The sequence below is a fragment of the Rutidosis leptorrhynchoides genome, chromosome 5 (genome assembly GCF_046630445.1).
Source record: "Rutidosis leptorrhynchoides isolate AG116_Rl617_1_P2 chromosome 5, CSIRO_AGI_Rlap_v1, whole genome shotgun sequence".
Taxonomy (NCBI): Eukaryota; Viridiplantae; Streptophyta; class Magnoliopsida; order Asterales; family Asteraceae; genus Rutidosis; species Rutidosis leptorrhynchoides.
This window is the reverse complement of record NC_092337.1, coordinates 435,731,592-435,756,755: the sequence shown is the minus strand read 5'-3', so window position 1 is coordinate 435,756,755 and position 25,164 is coordinate 435,731,592. Positions and strand designations below refer to the sequence as shown.

Here is a 25,164-nt window from a genome sequence, read left to right as displayed (position 1 = left end):
GGATTCGCGTCAATTAGGGTGTCTGTTCCCTAATTCTTAGATTACCAGACTTAATAAAAAGGGGCATATTCGATTTCGATAATTCAACCATAGAATGTAGTTTCACGTACTTGTGTCTATTTTGTAAATCATTTATAAAACCTGCATGTATTCTCATCCCAAAAATATTAGATTTTAAAAGTGGGACTATAACTCACTTTCACAGATTTTTACTTCGTCGGGAAGTAAGACTTGGCCACTGGTTGATTCACGAACCTATAACAATATATACATATATATCAAAGTATGTTCAAAATATATTTACAACACTTTTAATATATTTTGATGTTTTAAGTTTATTAAGTCAGCTGTCCTCGTTAGTAACCTACAACTAGTTGTCCACAGTTAGATGTACAGAAATAAATCGATAAATATTATCTTGAATCAATCCACGACCCAGTGTATACGTATCTCAGTATTGATCATAACTCAAACTATATATATTTTGGAATCAACCTCAACCCTGTATAGCTAACTCCAACATTCACATATAGAGTGTCTATGGTTGTTCCGAAATATATATAGATGTGTCGACATGATAGGTCGAAACATTGTATACGTGTCTATGGTATCTCAAGATTACATAATATACAATACAAGTTGATTAAATTATGGTTGGAATAGATTTGTTACCAATTTTCACGTAGCTAAAATGAGAAAAATTATCCAATCTTGTTTTACCCATAACTTCTTCATTTTAAATCCGTTTTGATTGAATCAAATTGCTATGGTTTCATATTGAACTCTATTTTATGAATCTAAACAGAAAAAGTATAGGTTTATAGTCGGAAAAATAAGTTACAAGTCATTTTTGTAAAGGTAGTCATTTCAGTCGAAAGAACGACGTCTAGATGACCATTTTAGAAAACATACTTCCACTTTGAGTTTAACCATAATTTTTGGATATAGTTTCATGTTCATAATAAAAATAATTTTCTCAGAAAAACAACTTTTAAATCAAAGTTTATCATAGTTTTTAATTAACTAACCCAAAACAGCCCGCGGTGTTACTACGACGGCGTAAATCCGGTTTTACGGTGTTTTTTTGTGTTTCCAGGTTTTAAATCATTAAGTTAGCATATCATATAGATATAGAACATGTGTTTAGTTGATTTTGAAAGTCAAGTTAGAAGGATTAACTTTTGTTTGCAAACAAGTTTAGAATTAACTAAACTATGTTCTAGTGATTACAAGTTTAAACCTTCGAATAAGATAGCTTTATATATATGAATCGAATGATGTTATGAACATCATTACTACCTTAAGTTCCTTGAATAAACCTACTGGAAAAGAGAAAAATGGATCTAGCTTCAACGGATCCTTGGATGGCTCGAAGTTCTTGAAGCAGAATCATGACACGAAAACAAGTTCAAGTAAGATCATCACTTGAAATAAGATTGTTATAGTTATAGAAATTGAACCAAAGTTTGAATATGATTATTACCTTGTATTAGAATTATAACCTACTGTAAGAAACAAAGATTTATTGAGGTTGGATGATCACCTTACAAGATTGGAAGTGAGCTAGCAAACTTGAAAGTATTCTTGATTTTATGTAACTAGAACTTGTAGAATTTATGAAGAACACTTAGAACTTGAAGATAGAACTTGAGAGAGATCAATTAGATGAAGAAAATTGAAGAATGAAAGTGTTTGTAGGTATTTTTGGTCGTTGGTGTATGGATTAGATATAAAGGATATGTAATTTTGTTTTCATGTAAATAAGTCATGAATGATTACTCATATTTTTGTAATTTTATGAGATATTTCATGCTAGTTGCCAAATGATGGTTCCCACATGTGTTAGGTGACTCACATGGGCTGCTAAGAGCTAATCATTGGAGTGTATATACCAATAGTACATACATCTAAAAGCTGTGTATTGTACGAGTACGAATACGGGTGCATACGAGTAGAATTGTTGATGAATCTGAACCAGGATGTAATTGTAAGCATTTTTGTTAAGTAGAAGTATTTTGATAAGTGTATTGAAGTCTTTCAAAAGTGTATAAATACATATTAAAACACTACATGTATATACATTTTAACTGAGTCGTTAAGTCATCGTTAGTCGTTACATGTAAGTGTTGTTTTGAAACCTTTAGGTTAACGATCTTGTTAAATGTTGTTAACTCAATGTTTATAATATAAAATGAGATTTTAAATTATTATATTATCATGATATTATCATGTATGAATATCTCTTAATATGATATATATATACATTAAATGCTTTTACAACGATAATCGTTACATATATGTCTCGTTTAAAAATCATTAAGTTAGTATTCTTGTTTTTACATATGTAGTTCATTGTTAATATACTTAATGATATGTTTACTTATCATAGTATCATGTTAACTATATATATATCCATATATATGTCATCATATAGTTTTTACAAGTTTTAACGTTCGTGAATCACCGGTCAACTTGGGTGGTCAATTGTCTATATGAAACATATTTCAATTAATCAAGTCTTAACAAGTTTGATTGCTTAACATGTTGGAAACATTTAATCATGTAAATATCAATCTCAATTAATATATATAAACATGGAAAAGTTCGGGTCACTACAGTACCTACCCGTTAAATAAATTTCGTCCCGAAATTTTAAGCTGTTGAAGGTGTTGACGAATCTTCTGGAAATAGATGCGGGTATTTCTTCTTCATCTGATCTTCATGCTCCCAGGTGAACTCGGGTCCTCTACGAGCATTCCATCGAACCTTAACAATTGGTATCTTGTTTTGCTTAAGTCTTTTAACCTCACGATCCATTATTTCGACGGGTTCTTCGATGAATTGAAGTTTTTCGTTGATTTGGATTTCATCTAACGGAATAGTGAGATCTTCTTTAGCAAAACATTTCTTCAAATTTGAGACGTGGAAAGTGTTATGTACAGCTGCGAGTTGTTGAGGTAACTCAAGTCGGTAAGCTACTGGTCCGACACGATCAATAATCTTGAATGGTCCAATATACCTTGGATTTAATTTCCCTCGTTTACCAAATCGAACAACGCCTTTCCAAGGTGCAACTTTAAGCATGACCATCTCTCCAATTTTAAATTCTATATCTTTTCTTTTAATGTCAGCGTAGCTCTTTTGTCGACTTTGGGCGGTTTTCAACCTTTGTTGAATTTGGATGATCTTCTCGGTAGTTTCTTGTATAATCTCCGGACCCGTAATCTGTCTATCCCCCACTTCACTCCAACAAATTAGAGATCTGCACTTTCTACCATAAAGTGCTTCAAACGGCGCCATCTCAATGCTTGAATGATAGCTGTTATTGTAGGAAAATTCTGCTAACGGTAGATGTCGATCCCAACTGTTTCCGAAATCAATAACACATGCTCGTAGCATGTCTTCAAACGTTTGTATCGTCCTTTCGCTCTGCCCATCAGTTTGTGGATGATAGGCAGTACTCATGTCTAGACGAGTTCCTAATGCTTGCTGTAATGTCTGCCAGAATCTTGAAATAAATCTGCCATCCCTATCAGAGATAATAGAGATTGGTATTCCATGTCTGGAGACGACTTCCTTCAAATACAGTCGTGCTAACTTTTCCATCTTGTCATCTTCTCTTATTGGTAGGAAGTGTGCTGATTTGGTGAGACGATCAACTATTACCCAAATAGTATCAAAACCACTTGCAGTCCTTGGCAATTTAGTGATGAAATCCATGGTAATGTTTTCCCATTTCCATTCCGGGATTTCGGGTTGTTGAAGTAGACCTGATGGTTTCTGATGCTCAGCTTTAACCTTAGAACACGTCAAACATTCTCCTACGTATTTAGCAACATCGGCTTTCATACCCGGCCACCAAAAATGTTTCTTGAGATCCTTGTACATCTTACCCGTTACAGGATGTATTGAGTATCTGGTTTTATGAGCTTCTCTAAGTACCATTTCTCTCATATCTCCAAATTTTGGTACCCAAATCCTTTCAGCCCTATACCGGGTTCCGTCTTCCCGAATATTAAGATGCTTCTCCGATCCTTTGGGTATTTCATCCTTTAAATTTCCCTTTTTTAAAACTCCTTGTTGCGCCTCCTTTATTTGAGTAGTAAGGTTATTATGAATCATTATATTCATAGATTTTACTCGAATGGGTTCTCTGTCCTTCCTGCTCAAGGCATCGGCTACCACATTTGCCTTCTCCGGGTGGTAACGAATCTCAAAGTCATAATCATTCAATAATTCAATCCACCTACGCTGCCTCATATTCAGTTGTTTCTGATTAAATATGTGTTGAAGACTTTTGTGGTCGGTATATATAATACTTTTAACCCCATATAAGTAGTGCCTCCAAGTCTTTAATTCAAAAACAACCGCGCCTAATTCCAAATCATGCGTCGTATAATTTTGTTCGTGAATCTTCAATTGTCTAGACGCATAAGCAATCACTTAAGTTCGTTGCATTAATACACAACCGAGACCTTGCTTTGATGCGTCACAATAAATCACAAAATCATCATTCCCTTCAGGCAATGACAATATAGGTGCCGTAGTTAGCTTTTTCTTCAATAACTGAAACGCTTTCTCTTGTTCATCATTCCATTCAAATTTTTTTCCCTTTATGCGTTAATGCAGTCAAGGGTTTTGCTATTCTGGAAAAGTCTTGGATGAACCTTCTGTAGTAACCAGCTAGTCCTAAAAACTGGCGTATGTGTTTCGGAGTTTTCGGGGTTTCCCACTTTTCAACAGTTTCTATCTTTGCCGGATCCACCTTAATACCTTCTTTGTTCACTATGTGACCGAGGAATTGAACTTCTTCCAACCAAAATGCACACTTTGAAAACTTAGCGTACAATTCTTCCTTCCTCAATACTTCTAACACCTTTCTCAAATGTTCAATGTGTTCTTGGTCATTCTTTGAGTAAATAAGTATGTCATCAATGAAAACAATGACAAACTTGTCAAGGTATGGTCCACACACTTGGTTCATAAGGTCCATGAACACAGCTGGTGCATTAGTTAAACCAAACGGCATGACCATAAACTCGTAATGACCGTAACGTGTTCTGAAAGCAGTCTTTGGAATATCATCTTCTTTCACCCGCATTTGATGATACCCGGAACGTAAGTCAATCTTTGAATAAACAGACGAGCCTTGTAGTTGATCAAATAAGTCGTCGATTCTCGGTAGTGGGTAGCGGTTCTTGATGGTAAGTTTGTTCAACTCTCGGTAGTCGATACACAACCTGAATGTACCATCTTTCTTCTTGACAAACAAAACAGGAGCTCCCCACGGTGATGTGCTTGGTCGAATGAAACCACGCTCTAAAAGTTCTTGTAATTGGCTTTGCAGTTCTTTCATCTCACTGGGTGCGAGTCTGTAAGGAGCACGAGCTATTGGTGCAGCTCCTGGTACAAGATCTATTTGAAATTCAACGGATCGATGTGGGGGTAATCCCGATAATTCTTTCGGAAATACATCGGGAAATTCTTTTGCAATGGGAACATCATTGATGCTCTTTTCTTCAGTTTGTACTTTCTCGACGTGTGCTAGAACAGCATAGCAACCTTTTCTTATTAGTTTTTGTGCCTTCAAATTACTAATAAGATGTAGCTTCGTGTTGCCCTTTTCTCCGTACACCATTAAGGGTTTTCCTTTTCCTCGTATAATGCGAATTGCATTTTTGTAACAAACGATCTCTGCTTTCACTTCTTTCAACCAGTCCATACCGATTATCACATCAAAACTCGCTAACTCTACTGGTATCAAATCAATCTTAAATGTTTCGCTAACCAGTTTAATTTCTCGATTCCGACATATATTATCTGCTGAAATTAATTTACCATTTGCTAGTTCGAGTAAAAATTTACTATCCAAAGGCGTCAATGTACAACTTAATTTAGCACAAAAATCTCTACTCATATAGCTTCTATCCGCACCCGAATCAAATAAAACGTAAGCAGATTTATTATCAATAAGAAACGTACCCGTAACAAGCTCCGGGTCTTCCTGTGCCTCTGCCGCATTAATATTGAAAACTCTTCCGCGGCCTTGTCCATTCGTGTTCTCCTGGTTCGGGCAATTTCTAATAATGTGGCCCGGTTTTCCACATTTATAACAAACTACATTGGCATAACTTGCTCCGACACTACTTGCTCCGCCATTACTCGTTCCGACACCATTTGTTCCTTTCGTTCTGTTAACCCCTGGTCCGTAGACCTCACACTTCACCGTGCTATGACCATTTCTTTTACACTTGTTGCAAAATTTGGTGCAGAACCCCGAGTGATACTTTTCACACCTTTGGCATAGCTGCTTCTGATTGTTGTTGTTGTTGCGGTTGTTATTGTTGTTGGGATGATTGTTGTAGTTACTGTTGTTGTTGTTGTTGTTGTTGTTGTTGGGCCGTTTGTTGTAGTTGCGATTGATGTTGCGATTGTTGAGATAATTGTTGCGATTATTGTTGTAATTGCTGTTGTTGTTGTATTGGTGATTCTTATCACCGTTTTCCTCCCACTTTCTTTTGACTTGCTTCACATTGGCCTCTTCAGCAGTCTGTTCTTTAATTCTTTCTTCAATCTGGTTCACTAGTTTGTGAGCCATTCTACATGCCTGTTGTATGGAGGCGGGCTCGTGTGAACTTATATCTTCTTGGATTCTTTCCGGTAATCCTTTCACAAACGCGTCGATCTTCTCTTCCTCATCTTCGAATGCTCCCGGACACAATAGGCACAATTCTGTAAATCGTCTTTCGTATGTGGTAATATCAAATCCTTGGGTTCGTAACCCTCTAAGTTCTGTCTTGAGCTTATTGACCTCAGTTCTGGGACGGTACTTCTCGTTCATCAAGTGCTTGAATGCTGACCACGGTAGTGCGTACGCATCGTCTTGTCCCACTTGCTCTAGATAGGTATTCCACCATGTTAACGCAGAACCTGTGAAGGTATGCGTAGCGTACTTCACTTTGTCCTCTTCAGTACACTTACTTATGGCAAACACCGATTCGACCTTCTCGGTCCACCGTTTCAATCCGATCGGTCCTTTGGTTCCATCAAATTCCAAAGGTTTGCAGGCAGTGAATTCTTTGTAGGTGCATCCTACACGATTTCCTGTACTGCTAGATCCAAGGTTATTGTTGGTATGTAGCGCAGCCTGTACTGCGGCTATGTTTGAAGCTAGAAAAGTACGGAATTCCTCTTCATTCATATTCACGGTGTGTCGAGTAGTCGGTGCCATTTCCTTCAAAATAGTCAAATGGAACAAGTTAATCATACAGAATATTAAGAGTAGTTAATAGTATTTCGTAGCATAATATGAACTCATTTATAAAAGCTTTTTCTTCATATTAGCGTTTTATAAGTTTAAATTCGGGTAGTACCTACCCGTTAAGTTCATACTTAGTAGCTAATATACAATTCAACTACTACAATTCTATATGAAAAACTGATTATAATAATATTTCGCGTTCAAACTTTTACACAATATTTTACAAACTTACAATACCGCTTATTTTACATATAGCATGAAATATAGCACACAATAAATTTGATACAAGATGGTTGTGTAGATAATTCTAGCTAGTACACAAGTCGTTCAGCAAAGGCAATAAAGACACGTAATTCATACGTCCAGAAACAAGTCATGCATTTTGGTTTTACTAGGATTACTTCCCATCCTTGGTCTTGTGGAACATAACCGTTATGGCCGTTGATAAGACAGCATGTTGTAACGTCGTCAAAGGGACGAGGGTTACGTAATGTCCAACAGTCCCATAACAATCTAAAAACCTCATTTCTTACCCCAATTACCGACTCCGTCACTTGTGGGAATGTTTTGTTTAATAGTTGTAGCCCGATGTTCTTGTTCTCACTTTGGTGAGAAGCGAACATTACTAATCTGTAAGCATAACATGCTTCTTTATGTTGCATGTTAGTCGCTTTTTATAAATCACGAAGTCCAATATTCGGATATATTGAGTCAAAATAATTTCTTAACCCATTGCGTAAAATAGCATTTGGGTTCCCCGCAATATATGCGTCAAAGTAAACACATCGTAACTTATGGATTTTCCAATGTGATATCCCCCATCTTTCGAACGAAAGCCTTTTATAAACCAAGGCATTCTTGGAATGTTCTTCGAATGTCTTACAAACTGATCTCACCTTAAATAGTTGTGCCGAAGAATTCTGACCGACTCTAGACAAGATTTCATCAATCATGTCTCCGGGCAGGTCTCTTAAAATATTGGGTTGTCTATCCATTTTGTGTTTTTATACTGTAAAATAGACAAGAGTTATATTCATAAAAAAATACTTATTAATACAAGCAATTTTTACATATATCATAAAGCATAAGCACACTATATTACATATATTACACCACACGAATACAACTATCTTATTCCGACTCGCTTGTTTCTTCTTCTTCGATTTTGGTTCGTTTTGCCAAGTTTCTAGGGATATATGATGTTCCCCTAATACGAGCCGTCGTTTTCCACATTGGTTTAGAAAAACCTGGTGGTTTAGAGGTTCCCGGGTCATTGTTACAACTTAAGGACTTCGGGGGTTGACGATACATATAAAGTTCATCGGGGTTAGAATTAGATTTCTCTATTTTTATGCCCTTTCCCTTATTATTTTCTTTTGCCTTTTTAAATTCAGTTGGGGTAATTTCTATAACATCATTGGAATTCTCGTCGGAATCCGATTCATCGGAGAATTGGTAATCCTCCCAATATTTTGCTTCCTTGGCGGAAATACCATTGACCATAATTAACCTTGGTCGGTTGGTTGAGGATTTTCTTTTACTTAACCGTTTTATTATTTCCCCCACCGGTTCTATTTCTTCATCCGGTTCCGATTCTTCTTCCGGTTCCGATTCTTCTTCCTGTTCCGACTCTTCTTCCGGTTCCTCTTCGGGAACTTGTGAATCAGTACACGAATCATTCCAATTTACATTTGACTCTTCATTATTATTAGGTGAGTCAATGGGACGTGTTCTAGAGGTAGACATCTATCACATAATATCAAACGCGTTAAGAGATTAATATATCACATAATATTCACATGTTAAAAATATATAGTTTCCAACAAAATTTGTTAAGCAATCATTTTTCAAGTAAACATGGTCGAAGTCCAGACTCACTAATGCATCCTAACAAATTCGATAAGACACACTAATGCAAAATTCTGGTTCTCTAAGACCAACGCTCGGATACCAACTGAAATGTCCCGTTCTTATTGATTAAAAACGTTCCATATTAATTGATTTCGTTGCGAGGTTTTGACCTCTATATGAGACGTTTTTCAAAGACTGCATTCATTTTTAAAACAAACCATAACCTTTATTTCATCAATAAAGGTTTAAAAAGCTTTACGTAGATTATCAAATAATGATAATCTAAAATATCCTGTTTACACACGACCATTACATAATGGTTTACAATATAAATATGTTACAACAAAATAAGTTTCTTGAATACAGTTTTTACATAATATCATACAAGCATGGACTCCAAATCTCGTCCTTATTTAAGTATGCGACAGCGGAAGCTCTTAATAATCACTTGAGAATAAACATGCTTAAAACGTCAACAAAAATGTTGGTGAGTTATAGGTTTAACCTATATATATCAAATCATAATAATAGACCACAAGATTTCATATTTCAATACACATCCCATACATAGAGATAAAAATCATTCATATGGTGAACACCTGGTAACCGACATTAACAAGATGCATATATAAGAATATCCCCATCATTCCGGGACACCCTTCGGATATGATATAAATTTCAAAGTACTAAAGCATCCGGTACTTTGGATGGGGTTTGTTAAGCCCAATAGATCTATCTTTAGGATTCGCATCAATTAGGGTGTCTGTTCCCTAATTCTTAGATTACCAGACTTAATAAAAAGGGGCATATTCGATTTCGATAATTCAACCATAGAATGTAGTTTCACGTACTTGTGTCTATTTTGTAAATCATTTATAAAACCTGCATGTATTCTCATCCCAAAAATATTAGATTTTAAAAGTGGGACTATAACTCACTTTCACAGATTTTTACTTCGTCGGGAAGTAAGACTTGGCCACTGGTTGATTCACGAACCTATAACAATATATACATATATATCAAAGTATGTTCAAAATATATTTACAACACTTTTAATATATTTTGATGTTTTAAGTTTATTAAGTCAGCTGTCCTCGTTAGTAACCTACAACTAGTTGTCCACAGTTAGATGTACAGAAATAAATCGATAAATATTATCTTGAATCAATCCACGACCCAGTGTATACGTATCTCAGTATTGATCACAACTCAAACTATATATATTTTGGAATCAACCTCAACCCTGTATAGCTAACTCCAACATTCACATATAGAGTGTCTATGGTTGTTCCGAAATATATATAGATGTGTCGACATGATAGGTTGAAACATTGTATACGTGTCTATGGTATCTCAAGATTACATAATATACAATACAAGTTGATTAAGTTATGGTTGGAATAGATTTGTTACCAATTTTCACGTAGCTAAAATGAGAAAAATTATCAAATCTTGTTTTACCCATAACTTCTTCATTTTAAATCCGTTTTGATTGAATCAAATTGATATGGTTTCATATTGAACTCTATTTTATGAATCTAAACAGAAAAAGTATAGGTTTATAGTCGGAAAAATAAGTTACAAGTCGTTTTTGTAAAGGTAGTCATTTCAGTCGAAAGAACGACGTCTAGATGACCATTTTAGAAAACATACTTCCACTTTGAGTTTAACCATATTTTTTGGATATAGTTTCATGTTCATAATAAAAATCATTTTCTCAGAATAACAACTTTTAAATCAAAGTTTATCATAGTTTTTAATTAACTAACCCAAAACAGCCCGCGGTGTTACTACGACGGCGTAAATCCGATTTTACGGTGTTTTTTTGTGTTTTCAGGTTTTAAATCATTAAGTTAGAATATTATATAGATATAAAACATGTGTTTAGTTGATTTTAAAAGTCAAGTTAGAAGGATTAACTTTTGTTTGCGAACAAGTTTAGAATTAACTAAACTATGTTCTAGTGATTACAAGTTTAAACCTTCGAATAAGATAGCTTTATATATATGAATCGAATGATTTTATGAACATCATTACTACCTTAAGTTCCTTGGATAAACCTACTGGAAAAGATAAAAATGGATCTAGCTTCAACGGATCCTTGGATGGCTCGAAGTTCTTGAAGCAGAATCATGACACGAAAACAAGTTCAAGTAAGATCATCACTTGAAATAAGATTGTTATAGTTATAGAAATTGAACCAAAGTTTGAATATGATTATTACCTTGTATTAGAATGATAACCTACTCTAAGAAACAAAGATTTCTTGAGGTTGGATGATCACCTTACAAGATTGGAAGTGAGCTAGCAAACTTGAAAGTATTCTTGATTTTATGTAACTAGAACTTGTAGAATTTATGAAGAACACTTAGAACTTGAAGATAGAACTTGAGAGAGATCAATTAGATGAAGAAAATTGAAGAATGAAAGTGTTTGTAGGTATTTTTGGTCGTTGGTGTATGGATTAGATATAAAGGATATGTAATTTTGTTTTCATGTAAATAAGTCATGAATGATTACTCATATTTTTGTAATTTTATGAGATATTTCATGCTAGTTGCCAAATAATGGTTCCCACATGTGTTAGGTGACTCACATGGGCTGCTAAGAGCTGATCATTGGAGTGTATATACCAATAGTACATACATCTAAAAGCTGTGTATTGTACGAGTACAAATACGGGTGCATACGAGTAGAATTGTTGATGAAACTGAACGAGGATGTAATTGTAAGCATTTTTGTTAAGTAGAAGTATTTTGATAAGTGTATTGAAGTCTTTCAAAAGTGTATAAATACATATTAAAACACTACATGTATATAAATTTTAACTGAGTCGTTAAGTCATCGTTAGTCGTTACATGTAAGTGTTGTTTTGAAACCTTTAGGTTAACGATCTTGTTAAATGTTGTTAACCCAATGTTTATAATATCAAATGAGATTTTAAATTATTATATTATCATGATATTATCATGTATGAATATCTCTTAATATGATATATATACATTAAATATTTTTACAACGATAATCGTTACATATATGTCTCGTTTAAAAATCATTAAGTTAGTAGTCTTGTTTTTACATATGTAGTTCATTGTTAATATACTTAATGATATGTTTACTTATCATAGTATCATGTTAACTATATATATATCCATATATATGCCATCATATAGTTTTTACAAGTTTTAACGTTCGTGAATCACCGGTCAACTTGGGTGGTCAATTGTCTATATGAAACATATTTCAATTAATCAAGTCTTAACAAGTTTGATTGCTTAACATGTTGGAAACATTTAATCATGTAAATATCAATCTCAATTAATATATATAAACATGGAAAAGTTCGGGTCACTACAATATGGGTGAATGATCGAAGCCGAATATGCCCCTTTTTAGCTTGGTAGCCTAAGAATTTGGGAACAGACCCCCAAATTGACGCGAATCCTAAAGATAGATCTATCGAGCCCAACAAGCCCCATTCTGGAATTTGGAATGCTTTAGTACTTCGAAATTATCATGTCCGATGGGTGTCCCGGAATGATGGGGATATTCTATATGCATCTTGTTAATGTTGGTTATCAGGTGTTCACCATATGAATGATTTTTATCTCTATGTATGGGATGTATATTGAAATATGAAATCTTGTGGTCTATTATTACGATTTGATAAATATATAGGTTAAACCTATAACTCACCAACATTTTTTGTTGACGTTTTAAGCATGTTTATTCTCATGTGATTATTAAGAGCTTCCGCTGTTGCATACTAAAATAAGGACAAGATTTGGAGTCCATGCTTGTATGATATTGTGTAAAAACTGCATTCAAGAAACTTATTTTTGATGTAATATATTCTTATTGTAAACCAGTATGTAATGGTAGTGTGTAAACGGTATATTTTAGATTATCGTTATTTGATAATCTACGTAATGCTTTTTAAACCTTTATCGATAAAATAAAGGTTATGGTTGTTTTAAAAATGAATGCAGTCTTTGAAAAACGTCTCATATAGAGGTCAAAACCTCGCGACGAAATCAATTAATATGGAACGTTTATAATCAATATGAACGGGACATTTCAGTTCGGGTTCGGTTCAAAGTGTTAGTCGGGGAAGAGCTAGGTCAAGAAGTCCGTCAAGGAGCAAGAACGTAGTGTTTTAGAATTGTCAACAAGTTGGACACTATAAGTCAAAGTGCCCGAGTCATAAATCGGTTGGGAGCGTATCGACTATGGTGATCGAAGATGCATTGATGTGCCAAAAAGCGGTTCTTGACGAATCTTGGGTTTTAGATTCGGGTGCCTCGTATCATGTTACCCCATACATGAACGAGATTGTGAACTTCAAGGAATACTCCGGTAAGGTTCGAGTTGCGAATGGGAGTACACTTGATATTGTGGGTATTGGTGATCTCGTGGTTAGACACTTGAATTATGCTTGGATCTTGAGGAATGTGCGGTTCGTTCCAAAGCTCAAGAGTCGGTTGATTTCGGTTGGGCAATTGGATGCCGATAATTGTCATGTCATATTTGGAGATCAAAAGTGGGTAGTGTTTAAGGGAGATTATGTGGTTGCTCACGGGTTTAAAAGGGGAACCATGCATATGGTTGAAGTTCCTAAAGAGGAATGGCTAGGTGATTTTGTGGATGTCAAAAGTCTTAACATGCTAATGCTTTCCGGAATTGTTGAGGGATCTTGTTTGAGTGGGAGCTTAAAGGAAGTTGAAGCTAGTGAAAATTCGGGTCGAATTGGGTACACTAGAGCTTTCGGTACTTCGGGTAGATCTTCTCCAATGGCAACTTTGTTGTGGTCGACCGAGGAAGATGAACAAGAGGTTTTCTTAAGAGTCATGGTTGATGATAGATCCGTACAGTGGGAGTTGGCTCGGGATGGAAATCGGGTTTGTCAAAAGACGTGCGCACGTATGTGGTCGGTGTTCTAATGGTGAAAGCAAAGGCGGTTATGTGGAAGATCAAGGATGTGATTGCGTTCTCATACGGCTGCCTTAATGGTGTTATCCACATGTTTGATCTACCGGGGAGTTTATTCTTTGTTGGAAAGTTGAATCGGGTGGATGATATTGTGTACAGGTGGATCGCTTGGCGATGGGGTTAATTGAGTCGGGTCGGACTCAAACGAACCGTTATCTCCTAAACTAAGGAGGTGGGTGCCATAGCCAAAGAGTTGTTATTATTTCCCAAGCTGGTAATATAAAGATCGTATTATAGCTCAGCGGTAATTTTCGGTGTCGAAAGACTTCACTTGTTCGAAGGTTATTGAATGAAGTGCGGCGTGATTTGGGTGCAAATCTGGCGGTATCAAAAGGAGGTATAATTAGCGGGCCAAGTTGTTATTGTGGGATGATGATGTTAATGATGTTAGGTTAAGATGGATGTTGTTTAACGTCTCTTCGAGTGGTAATTGTCGGAGTGCGAAGCGAGTTAAACAAGGATTTGAAAAACGAGAAAAAAATTCGTTGCAGCTTTAAGCCACGCCGCGGCTCCTTTAGCCACGGCGCGGCTTAACACTTGGATTGAGGTTCGAAGGTGCAATGTTGTCGGATTCAAAATCATGCCTTAAGCCACGACGTGGCTCCTCCAGCCGCGGCGCAGCTTAAGCCTAACCGGAAGTCTGACGAGAAAAAACGCGTTTTCTTGTATCCAAAGCTATTTCCTTGTTGAGTTTTGTCTATTTAAGAATCTTATTGTAACCCATACATGTATCAACGAAAATTATCAATAAAAGAGCTCTCTTTCGTGGCCGATGATTAAAGTAATCATTCGTGATTACATATAATCTCGTTATATTCTCTTGTCTTTATCGTTTTTTTGCTAGTTTTTTCATATACATCAACTTTTTTCGTTTATTGTAAGTGGGTTTGATAACCTAGAGTTATCAAGTCTGATTAGGGCTCACGTGTTTTATTCTTAACATTTTTTATTCATAATAAAGGGTTTTAACCAAATCTGTTTTAGCTCAATCACTAACCTCCACATATAGTGCTCTTGTTAATGAAGAACTCTCTTTAAATCAATTCATAATGGGTCCTTTGCTTTATTATAATTTAACTATTCAAGAGGTCACTTTATGTGTTTTTTTGTTGATTCACTGATCACACCTACGTACTAAATACAGTTGTTCTATATGATACTCGTATGCTTTATTCTATAAACACACACAATTGACTTAACAAGTTAACATATTTTGTGATATATAATATTTGTGTTGTACGCCTTTGGGTATTTAGCCCTTTTTGCTTAACTATGGTTCTTTTTGTAGGTGGGTATGCAATTTGTATAATCTTTTATCTATCTATCTATCTATATATCTATCTTTATACATTATATAAAACGTGTGCATTATTCTCACATGTCAGCTCGACATTTCACTCTGCAACATGTTACTACATTATTAAATGATAAGATTTGTTTCGATTACTACATAAGTATTGTTTAAGTTTGAAATTAATAATTAATATCAATTCTTAATAAAGTTGTCAAATTGCATATATATTACGATGTATTTCTTTATTAATATAGTAGGAGTAGTATCATTCATCATCCGTATAACACAAAATAAATTTCTTTATCAACGTTTATTTAGTTTTACAAGTAGGTAATATGATTTCTTTAAAACAATAGAGTTAATTATATAATTGATGTAAATAATCTTATAAATATAGTTGTATCATCATCAATCATATTCTATCCATCCCATATTAATAGTCCAGTATTCCATTTTAAAATGTCTCAAATTAATTATTAACTTTTATAATTAGAAAAAAAGTAAGAAACTTAAGTTTATGCCCTTAATGTATGTGGATATGATTAAAGGGGAAATAAAATGTAAGAGTAAAACTGAAAAGTAAACAGGAAAGATAGTAGAAAGTACAGTACTTTTATGACATTTTCTTAAACTGTATGTTTTTTTGCCTGTAATCTATTAATATATGGGACAGAGGGAGTATCATTCTATCATCTATACGATACAAAAGTAATTGTCTTTATCACCTTTACTTAACAAAACTTACGTAAAATGATTTCTATAAAAAACAACAAAGAATTAATTATGCAAATATAATTGCAACATACGAGCTCATAAAACTTCCGTACAACACACAAACTCATTAAAACTTCCATGCGTAGCTCATACGCTTATAAAACTACTGTGTAACGCACGAAGTCTTAAAATTAATATACTATAAATATACTTTTAAGTGGATTACTTCTTAATTAGTACGTATACTATAAATATATAAAATATTAAACTAGTATAATTTTTGTATGTTCATCTAATGATTTGATATTTCAGACGTCTTTTTACCGGTAAAACAAACTACTTATAGTAGTTGGGTTATTGATGATACGAAATAAGCTTCGATTGGGGACCATAATCTAGCTATAATTGATGTTTTATATTTTTGTTATATATGCATCCAATGAAAATGTACTTATATAAAAAAAAAAAAATTTAAACCCACTTGATAAAAAAATATTACAATATAATGCATGTGTTTTTATATGCAGGTCAATATTCAATTATAAAAAGTATTTAAAAAGTCAATGATTTAAGTGGCCTAAATACATGTTGAAAGTTAAGCGTATATGTTCCATCAATCAAACAATTTCACTGTATATTAGTTGTGGTGAAAGTGATGTTTAGCTTTTTTATTTTAAACAGTCCTATGGGCTTCATTGATCACTGCAAATCTGCGATCAACAACATTATGTATTACTTAATTTGTTTTTGAAAGAAAAAGATTATAGGTGTGACCGAGTGGAGATGGTCAAGTTTGACTTTTCATCCTATTAGTCAAAATTTAACAAAAAAATGGTTACTACTAATTACGTTAAATCAGTGTCGAATCTAAGAATCGTAGTCACATATGTCACCAATTTAAAGCTCAATAAAATTTATACTATTCAATAGCGTCATTCAAATTTACATTAATAAATGGTATCACTAGTTAAAAGTATTATTAGACTAATAGGTAGCTACTACAAAATCGTGTCAAAAATCTTAGCAAATCGCATCAAAAAGGTAATCTATAAAATTATCGGACTTGACCAAAGTGCCTTCAACAAGGGACGTCAAAACTTTGATGGTATTAGTTGCAAACTAATGTATTGACGACCTCAAAAGGAACAAAAGGAATAGTTTGGTTTTTAAAGCTGACTTTGCGAAAGCTTTTGACAGCTTAAATTGGCATTTTCTTGACTCGGTTATGGTATGTATGAGCTTTGGACAAAAATGGAGGATGTGGATAAGTGAGTGTCTCAAATCTGCTGCAATTTCTATATTAGTAAATGGATCTCCAACTAAGGAGTTCCATCTCGACTAGTTATTCATAATTGCACCTGAAGCACTAAATCGACTAGTTAAGAAGGTTGTTGATCTGAGAATGTACAAAGGAATTGAAGTGGTTCAAGATAGGATTGTTGTTTCTCATCTACAATACGTGAAAAAAATTCATTTTCTTTAAGGAGTGGAGTAGACGCAATGTGTGTAGTCTTGTAGAAATCCTTCAATGATTTGAGAAAGCCTCGAGACATAAAGTAAACTACTCTAAAAGCAGCTTATTTGGTATTCGCATTTAAGTATTTCGAATGAATCTTTGAAAGACATGGCCAACTACATGACTTGTAGCACCGGTTCTCTACCCTTCACATATATCGGTTTTTCCATTGGATGTGAAATAAAATAAAAAAGGAATGGGATTTCGCGGTGGAAAAGTTCAAGAAACGTTTGTCGGATTGAAAAGCTAATTCTATGTCTTTCGGTGGGCGAATCACCCTCATTAAATCGGTACTTAGTAGCCTTCCGTTGTATGCTTTCTTACTATTCCACGCCTTCAAGTATCATCAACTTTCTCGAAGGTTTGAGACGAAAATTCTTTTAGGGCAGGTCGGGTGATAATGCTAAAATGTCATGGGTTTAATGGGAAACAATCCTTTCTCCATATGGCGGGGCGGGTTTTATATAAGTATAATTTGCATTACTTGAAAAATGGTGGTGGCGTTTTCGCCTAGAAAAAGATGTTTTTGGGACTCAATTATCAAAAGTATTCATGGTCGGGAGGGTGGTGTGGGTTCAAATGGTCATAATACCATTATCATCTCTGGTTCGATTTGGAAAAGTATTGCTTCGGTTAACTTAGGGTTTTGCTAAATTGAACATCCATTATGCTAACTCTTTTGTAAGGTAATAAACAATGGCGAAGACATATTCTTTTGAAGGACACATGGCTTAGGAGTCAACTGTTATGCGATCATTTTGATAGACTTTACAAGTTTGAAGTCAGCAAGAATGCTTTAGTCAAGGAAAGAATTGCAAGAAATTGTTCGGTCATAGATGATATTTGTAACTGGAACCGTGAACCAACAGGCAGATCCCTATCCGAGTTGCAGTCATTGGAAGCATAGGTTCTATCTTTTGGTTTTAGAAGCCAAGATAAACACACTTGGAAATGGTCTCTTCATAGAATCGGTAAATTTTCTTCGCGTGTTTTAAATGATATCATTAACGACAGGTTGCTTGCATGTTTTAAATTCGTCTACAGCAACGACACGAAACAAACTGTTACCACAAAAGATCGAGGTATTCATTTAGAGAGCGTTAAGGAACCGTCTTCATGTTAGAACAGAGCTAGACAAGAAAGGAATTGATCTTGATTCAACTAGATGCCCGGTGTGTGACAATGACGTTGAAACTTTAGAGCATATTCTCTTAAATTGTGCGTTCACAAAGGATATATGGCAAAGACTTTTCCATAGGTGGGCTCAGATTTATCACCCACTCTAATCGATCGATCATCTACTATCCGGGAGCCCACCACAAGTAAATAATGTCACTGTGTGGCAAGCTTGTGTGTGGGTTTGCGCGTATAAGATTTGGCACAACATAAACAATAAGCTATTTCAAATTTTGGATTGGTTGGTCCGATTTGTTTTCCAAGAAATTCAAGTCCGTAGCTACGAGTGGATATCAAATCGGTTGAAGAGAAATTCCTTCGATTGGCTCCGATGGTCTCTTAATCCATACACTATAGAAGATCATAGTTAATCGTAAAATTGTTTGCTTTTCGTCTCGAGTTTATTTGCTTTTCGTTATTAGTATATGTGGTATATGTTAATTGTTTATCCGTTTAATAGGTTAATATTTTAGATCCGCGGATTCTCGGCCTTTTCTCCAAGGCTCCCATTGTAAATCTTCAATTCGAGTATATCAATATTAGTTGGATGCTTTTAAAAAAAGTCCATTTTTTCCCAATAAAATCGTGTATTTTATTGGTAGCGCGTGATACTGGTCATTACATATTACATCTGCCTTTGGGCTAAATTAATTATATGTTCAATATAAATTATTTCAAAATGACGCTTCTTGCATTTTTAAACCAAAATTATACAGGTAAGCACAATTTTATAATGCTCAACAATACTTGGAAGTTATGGGTCCTCATGCAACCCGTACCAGAGTAGGCCCTGATGGTTATTGGTTTGTTTACTACAAATATTTTGTGCATGATGGCTCAAAATGTCAATCTCCATCTTTTAAATAACATTTTTTAATTTTATATAACAATTATTATCCACTAAGAATCTTGGATGTTATGAGAAGACTCCAACAATCCGGGGTATTATTGTCTTTATGAAATTGTCCTTAAATATGAAAAGTGGCCAAGTTGTGCATGCCTAGCGTGTTTTGTAGAGTGTAGATCAAAAATAAACGATGTAAGATTGCACTATAACAAGTAGTAGGCCCTTATAATAATATTTATATCCATGAAAACATGCCGTATATAAATCTACATGCACCTTTCTAAGTGCTTGCAAAATCTACAACCAAAAAAAAAAAAAAAATCAACTTTTTTCTTTTTCTTGTGAGACAATGAAAACCCGAAGAGGAAAACGCTCTGAGGTATGTTTTGAACAATTATTTGGATAAAAAGGTAGAAAAAAAATGGTGAAAAGTTTTGATCTTTATGAAGGGTGTGTTTATTTTTAGGCATTTTGGCCATCAATGGTGATGAAGAAATGGCTAAACATTCAGCCGAAAAATAATGATTTTAGTGAAGATGAAGTTGATACAGAAACTGAAAGTGAAGATGATGGTATATATAAGTTATATATTAACATCATCAAATTTCAAAAGGTAATACCTTTTAAGCTTTTTTGGTTGTTTCTAATTTTTTTTTTCTTTTCAAAATTTCCCAGTTAGCTCTGTTAAAGAAGAACAAATGGATTTTGTTAAGATTCAAGCTCGCCGAACACAGAGAAACATGACTTCATGTACTAATCATGCACAAGATGGTAACATTTTGGTTGTGTGGCAAATTTTTTTTTCTTTCTTTGAGTATCTTACAAGAACCACAAGCTTTCACCTTTTGGTAAAGTGAAAATGACCATATATGCTCATCATAGCAATCTTTTGCGCGGTTAATATGATCCACAAACGCCCGGATTCTATTATTAGAGCACGAGATGCCGGTGTATATTTTTCAGTGTCCATTTTAAGTTCGAAAATGGACCTTGAAATTGATTAAAGTGAGGTGTCGTTCGGTGTTCATTTCGTTGTACATCTCAAGGTCGAATATGACGTGTGAAAATAGAATAATTTAAAAATAAGAAAAACAAAAGAAAATCTTATTAAACCCACTGTCTCTTAACGACTTCGGCAACCGACGGCAAGATTAACGCCGGCCCGGTGTCGACCAACGGTTGATTCCGGCGTCGGTGAGGGACGACGGCAAAAAGAAACAGCAGACACCGAGTGCTCTTACTCCATCTGTCTGTCCTGGTCAAAACGTCCACTTTACTGGACACATAGTTTTAAGAAATTCGTTACTTACAATTTTCACCAATCAAGTTTTATCTCTACCTAAAGTCTGTTCTTATTTGTTAAACAACAAAGTGGACATTTATAACGAGACAATCTAAAATAGTAACATGGATATTTGTAATGGATTAAGTGATATTTACAATCTAAAATAGTAACATGGATATTTATAATGGACAGATTGAGTAATATTAATTAACCCAAAATTCTTGATAGTTCTTTTCTTACTGTTTCATAAGTTTCAATTACTGTTATTGTATTGTATGTATGTAACTTGGCAACTTGTATGGCCTAAAAACAAAAATTGTTACTGAATCCTGATGAAGAATGAGTACGATACATTAGCAATAAAGGAACTTTTTTACAAAAAAATAGAAAATTATAAGTTTGTTACATAAAATAGAGTTTCGGGTAAGATTTGTCACCGTTTCATTCACTTATGACTTAACCATTGAATTATGGCTTTGATTCAGGGATCCCAGCAAAAGGAACCATAAAACATAAGAGGCGACAATCAGAGACGATGCGTGTTCATTATATTAAAACAAAAGATGTGAGGTTTGGCTCTAGAATATATAGTTATTACCAGACTTTTTTGTACTTCTAAAAATGATTTTGTGATTATAATATCACCTGTTTATTAATTATTAAAATGCAGAATGACAATTGGGACATGGAATGTTGCTGGAAGGCTCCCTAACGAAGATCTTGAAATCGATGAGTGGCTTTGTATGCAACAACCAGCTGATATCTACATTCTTGGGTAATAATCCATTTCATAAACCATAAAGTTTGACTTTTTAAGTCAAACAGATAATGTTCACACTTCAAAAGTGATGTTAATTGAGTAATTTAGATAGATTCAAGTGCTATTTTCTTGAAATCTTGAATCTTTGAATAAAAAAGGAATGAACTTTTTAAATATTTGTAGTAACTTCATATGAGTAATCTGAAACTTGAAAGAAACAAGTTTGACTTTATTAGTCAAAGCACCTTCTTGTTCTGAATCAAGAATTACTTTTACAGTTTCCAGGAAGTTGTCCCCTTAAGTGCTGGGAATGTTTTGGGAGCCGAAACTCGAAGACCGATATTAAAATGGGAAGAGATCATTCGAAAAGCATTAAACAAATCACCCGAGCGAGTAGCCATACATAAAAGCTACAGTGCTCCAACTTCTCCAATTATGAACAACAATGGTGATATGGGGTCCACAAAGATAATAATCGCGCCTGAACCACAAGTGATTAATATATTAACTTGGCCCGAAAAAGCATTGGACATAAAACCAAAGATTATTTCTACTGGCGCAAAGCTAAGAAGGGTGTTAAGTAGCTCTGCAAGAGTAAGTTCTGATTGGTTCGCACCACAAGATGTTATCGGTGGGTTAAAACGGGTGCACCATAGCTCGGGTGATTTGGGTCTGCTTTGGACCGAGCAGCAAGAGAGGACCGACATGGTTGTATCACTTAAAGATGCATCGCAACAAGTTTTGGAAGAAGAGGATGATTTTGTTGAAGATTTACCTGAAATGGAACGCGAGAAATTGCCTTTAGATGATCAAATATACTCAAATCATAGGTACCAACATCTTTTATCCCTTTTCCTACGGATCATTAAGTGTATACTGGGGCCATTTCGACCCATTTATGTAAATGGTCATTTTGGGTTATGTTTGATGGGGCAATTTAGACCCATTTTAGTGTATGATGCAGCACATGCTAATTGTTGAAGATATATTTCAGGTATGTAAGGATCGTTAGTAAGCAAATGGTGGGGATATACATTTCAATATGGGTCCGAAAAAGGCTGAGAAGGCGTATAAACAACTTAAAAGTTGCACCAGTTGGTGTCGGGCTTATGGGCTACATGGGTAACAAGGTAATTGGCTCGGTCTCAAGCTTGCCTAGATTTTTTGTACGTGATTCGTTCAACATACGGGTGGCAATTTCAACCCATTTATCTGAAAATGGGTTGATTTGGGTTAAGTTTTATCTAATGGATCAACTGACTAAAATAAAAAGAAATTAAAATGAATTGGGCCATATGTGTCCTTTCGACCCAAACACTTTTTGACCCGCAAACCAGACTAACCTGCCCATTTTGCCACCTCAACAGCTGATATTTGTTCAGTCTGTTTAAGAGGTCAAACTGATAACTCTTTTATGTTTCAGGGATCCGTTTCAATTAGTATGTCTTTATATCAAACACGTCTATGCTTTGTATGTTCTCATTTGACTTCGGGACACAAGGTTGGGGATGAAGACAGACGCAACTCGAATGTATCTGAGATCTTGAAACGCACACGTTTTTCATCTGTTTTAGATCATGATCAACCACAAACAATCCCATGTCATGAGTAAGCACATTTAAAATTAACTATCATTGTATCTATTTTTTTTTTTTAAAAAAAAAAAACCATTATGGTATCTTTATTATGTTTTATTTCCATTTCCATTTAGTGTTGTGTTTTCAAAACATTCATATGATGCTAAGTTTCTGGTTTGGTTTTACAGTCAAATATTCTGGTTTGGTGACTTGAATTATCGTATCAATAAACACGATGAAGACGTTAGAAAGCTTGTTGGCGCGAAAAAATGGGATGAACTGCTTTATAGCGATCAGGTATTAACTACTTTGTGTATGTGGCAATTTCAATTCATATACTTATCAGTGGGATGATATGGGTTCTGTTTAATCTCAAATGGGTTCGCAAATATATATAATTAATAAAATTAAAATACACAAAACTAAAAGTGTACATCCAACGCATTTATTAAAATTTTAGATATGTTACCCAACTTACCCATTTTACCACCTATAGTGACATCAATGCACATGACATGAATAGTTAATGATGCTAAGCGAAGTGTTTTACACGTTGTAGCTTTGCAAAGAACTGAGAAGGGGACATGTTTTTGAGGGATGGAACGAAGGAATTATCAAGTTTCCTCCGACATACAAATATGAAGTTAATTCGGATCGATATGTAGGTGAAAATCCAAAAGAAGGAGAGAAAAGGAGAACACCAGCATGGTAAGTCTTTTCTCTTTTTCAACAAGTAGGATTTGACTTTCTCAAGTCAACTGGAATAGTTTTTTTTAAGGCAAACTCAAACACCCACCTAATACTGACACGAATATATACACCACGAAATGTCCTAAGCAGGACTCGAACCCTCAAACTCAAGGTTGTAAGAGTGACCTCGATACCATCAAGCCATTTGCTCTTTGGTACTGGAATACTTTTAAATTAACATTTCACCTGGGGAGTAAAATTCATAAAAATTTCCATTAATGATATGTTTACCTAGTGAACTTTTACAGTTCGGCTAACAATTGTAAAACGCCATAGTCTGATGCATACCTCTCTTTCAACAAGAGTAGACATTGACTTTTGGTGTCAAACTGGCCATTTTCAACAAATTTTTTGATTGATGTATTAAAAGCTCCTGAAGTTGTTGTATCTATATTGAATTGAACTTCATAAACAATTCACACCTAAGAAAAATTATCAAAACGTTTCGTTTAAAATTACTCTTTCCCCTTAGAAGTCAAGGGTTGGCCCTTTTTCAAACTCGATGTATGCATAGATGCATGCATTTTACCAAGTTTTATTATCAAGTGAAGTTGTTGTGAACTTGTGATTGATTAAGATTTGTCACAAGGTTCACGCATTTTGTTTCCAAAAGCAGCCTATTTAACCTCAAAAGTCAAAATGTGTTGCTATATCATAAGTGGGGTATCAGATATAAGATATTAAATTGACTCAAATATGCAGGTGTGATCGAATATTATGGTTGGGAAAAGGTATAAAACAACTTTGTTACAACCGAGCAGAGATAAAGATGTCTGATCATCGACCCGTTAGTTCAGTATTTGCAGTTGAGGTTGAAATATTTGACCCACGAAAGCTACGTAGAGCTCTCAATTTGACTAGTGCTGCTGTGCACCCTGTTATCATTTTCGATGAAGAGCTGGAACTATAGCATTAACATAAACCCGAGTTTATGCATTCTTGATCTTGAATTTTTGTAGATTTAGAATTATTATGATTTTTTTCAGTTTTCTTGTTATAGAAGGGGGTGGTTTATATATATACAAACGAATGCGAAAAAAAGGACATCATTTGAGCAATGAAGTGGTATATAGTGTGTATAGAGCTTAAATGAACGATATAATCGGTTTATGGATATTGAATTATATGAAATAAAGATAAAGAA

General features: G+C 34.6%; 1 protein-coding gene across 3 annotated transcripts; it reads left to right on the top strand.

Moving 5' to 3' along the window:
* Positions 1–19,936: 19,936 nt before the first annotated feature.
* Positions 19,937–25,164, top strand: LOC139846870 (type I inositol polyphosphate 5-phosphatase 2-like). 3 transcript variants are annotated; one of them, XM_071836415.1, is made up of 11 exons: positions 19,937–20,027; positions 20,115–20,220; positions 20,324–20,398; positions 21,419–21,503; positions 21,604–21,708; positions 21,972–22,523; positions 22,688–22,823; positions 23,117–23,301; positions 23,459–23,567; positions 23,830–23,978; positions 24,723–25,164. In XM_071836415.1, the coding sequence occupies exons 1-11, from the start codon at positions 19,998–20,000 to the stop codon at positions 24,928–24,930; spliced, it is 1,740 nt and encodes a 579-aa protein (XP_071692516.1). In that variant the 5' UTR covers positions 19,937–19,997; the 3' UTR covers positions 24,931–25,164. The 3 variants fall into 3 exon arrangements, with proteins under 3 accessions (XP_071692516.1, XP_071692515.1, XP_071692517.1); XM_071836414.1 differs by having other exon boundaries at positions 20,324–20,419; XM_071836416.1 differs by lacking the exons at positions 19,937–20,027; positions 20,115–20,220; positions 20,324–20,398 and having other exon boundaries at positions 21,419–21,498.